At 33.8% G+C, this 2,068-nt stretch overlaps 1 protein-coding gene across 1 annotated transcript; it reads left to right on the forward strand.

Annotated features, from left to right (window-relative positions):
* Position 1: 1 nt before the first annotated feature.
* On the forward strand, positions 2-2,065 carry LOC120068873 (cytochrome P450 81E8-like; the record flags this gene model as incomplete). The annotated part of the gene is made up of 2 exons (XM_039020518.1): positions 2-892; positions 1,925-2,065. Coding segments are annotated over exons 1-2 (1,032 nt in total), but the record flags the coding sequence as incomplete, so codon positions are not given.
* Between the last annotated feature and the right edge of the window lie 3 nt (positions 2,066-2,068).

The raw sequence follows: 2,068 nt of genomic DNA on the forward strand, positions 1-2,068 counted from the left end.
CATGGATTTAGACACTTCCTTCCTCTACTCTTCCCTCCCTCTTTTCTTTCTTCTTCTTACTTTCATCCTCATTCGTCGATCTCTTCAAGTTCGCAATAACTTACCTCCAAGTCCGCCTTCTCTTCCGATCATCGGTCATCTCCATCTCTTGAAAAAGCCACTCCATCGAAGTTTCCAAAGTCTTTCGGCCAAATATGGCCCTGTTATGACTCTCCGCCTCGGATCTAAGCTCGCCGTCGTTATATCCTCGTCGGCGGTGGTGGAGGAATGCTTCACTAAAAACGATGTCGTTCTCGCCAACCGTCCTTGTTTCCTCATTGGAAAATACATCGGCTATAACTATACTACCATGATTGTCGCTCCGTACGGCGACCACTGGCGGAACCTCCACCGAATTGGTGCCATTGAAATCTTCTCTTCATCTCGAATCAACAAATTCGTCGATATCCGGAAGGATGAAGTGAAGGGATTAGTACGAAAACTATTGCACAATTCGATCGATCGATTTTCGAAAGTTGAAATTCAATCGGCAATGTCAGAGCTGACGTTCAACATCTCGATGAGAATGGCGGCCGGGAAGAGGTATTGTGGCAAGGACGTAACGAACGAGGAAGAGGCGAAGAGGTTCAGGGAGTTGATTAAAGAGCTTGTGGCGATAGGAGGAGTATCAAATCCAGGGGATTTCTTACCCATATTGAATTGGATCCCGAACGGTTTTGAGAGGCAATTGGTTCAATTGGGGAAGAAAGTGGATGTGTTCTTGCAGGGGCTAATTGATGATCATCGCAGAAAGAAGGAAGAAGGAAGGAACACGATGATTGATCACTTTCTTTCTCTGCAAGAATCGGAACCCGATCACTATAACGATCAAATAATCAAAGGATTTATAATGGTAATAAATTTCTCGACTTCTTTACCTTTTTCTTTTGATACTGCCTTCAACAACTTAAGGATTTTTGTTCTTTTAGTTAAATAAAATTCAAAATACAGTGTGAATTCTAAACGTCGGTTTGATAGAGAATATGGAAACAGAAAATTCAGAAATTGTAATTGTAGTTAAATAGATATGTGTTTGGTAAATTTATTCTAATTTATCCACTAAATATTAGTTGACAATAAATTGTTATTAATTAATTTATAAAAAAACAATACATTGTTTAGATCACAAAATCCGAAAACAGAAATAGAATCCAGGTTGTCCACCAAATATATATTCATCAAAATTAATCAATCTGAAAACATAAAATAAAATCCAAATTGCAAACCAAACCGAAATTTTGAAAATAATTCTATGAAAATTTTGACAAAATTACACACACAAATAGGGTGGATCTGAAAGAGAGAAAAACTTTAAGAATTAGTAGTTTCTAATTTCCATAAACCAATAATACTAAGTTTTAAAGCATTTAACTTTGAAATTTATTCTATTTTGGTACTTGAACTTTTAAAATTTCTATTTTAGTAATGAACTTTCAAATTCATTCATTTTTAGTTCCCAAATCACTAAAATGTCTATATTAATCTCTAGAACTTACCATTATTTTGATTTTAATAAATAACTAACATGACTTTAAGTATGTGCACTAATATGTTATTACGAACTTGATTTAAAATTAAATAGTTGGAGACATAGTAGGTAAAGCAAATTTAAATTAGAAAAATAACATATAGATGACCATTTTTTTAAGTTAGAGATTTAGACATTTTAAAAATGTAAGGATCAAAATAAAACGAACACCAAAACGAGAAATATTTTAAAAATAAATTAGTAAAAGTTGATGGACTAAAATGATGTTTAAACCTAAAATAAATAAATAATAACCCTTAAGAATTATATATAATAACATCCCCTAATTGATCGTGCATGGATACATTTTAATTAATTTAAGAGTTAAAATTTCATTATTAACAAAAAAAATTGTAGGTATTACTGACTGCAGGGTCTGACACATCAGCTGTGACAATGGAATGGACCTTGTCTCATCTACTAAACAATCCCCAAGTGTTAAAGAAGGCAAAAGACGAAATAGACAGTCAAATTGGACAAGAACAACTCGTGAAAGAATCA

This window comes from Benincasa hispida, unplaced genomic scaffold (assembly GCF_009727055.1).
Source record: "Benincasa hispida cultivar B227 unplaced genomic scaffold, ASM972705v1 Contig1251, whole genome shotgun sequence".
Classification (NCBI taxonomy): domain Eukaryota; kingdom Viridiplantae; phylum Streptophyta; class Magnoliopsida; order Cucurbitales; family Cucurbitaceae; genus Benincasa; species Benincasa hispida.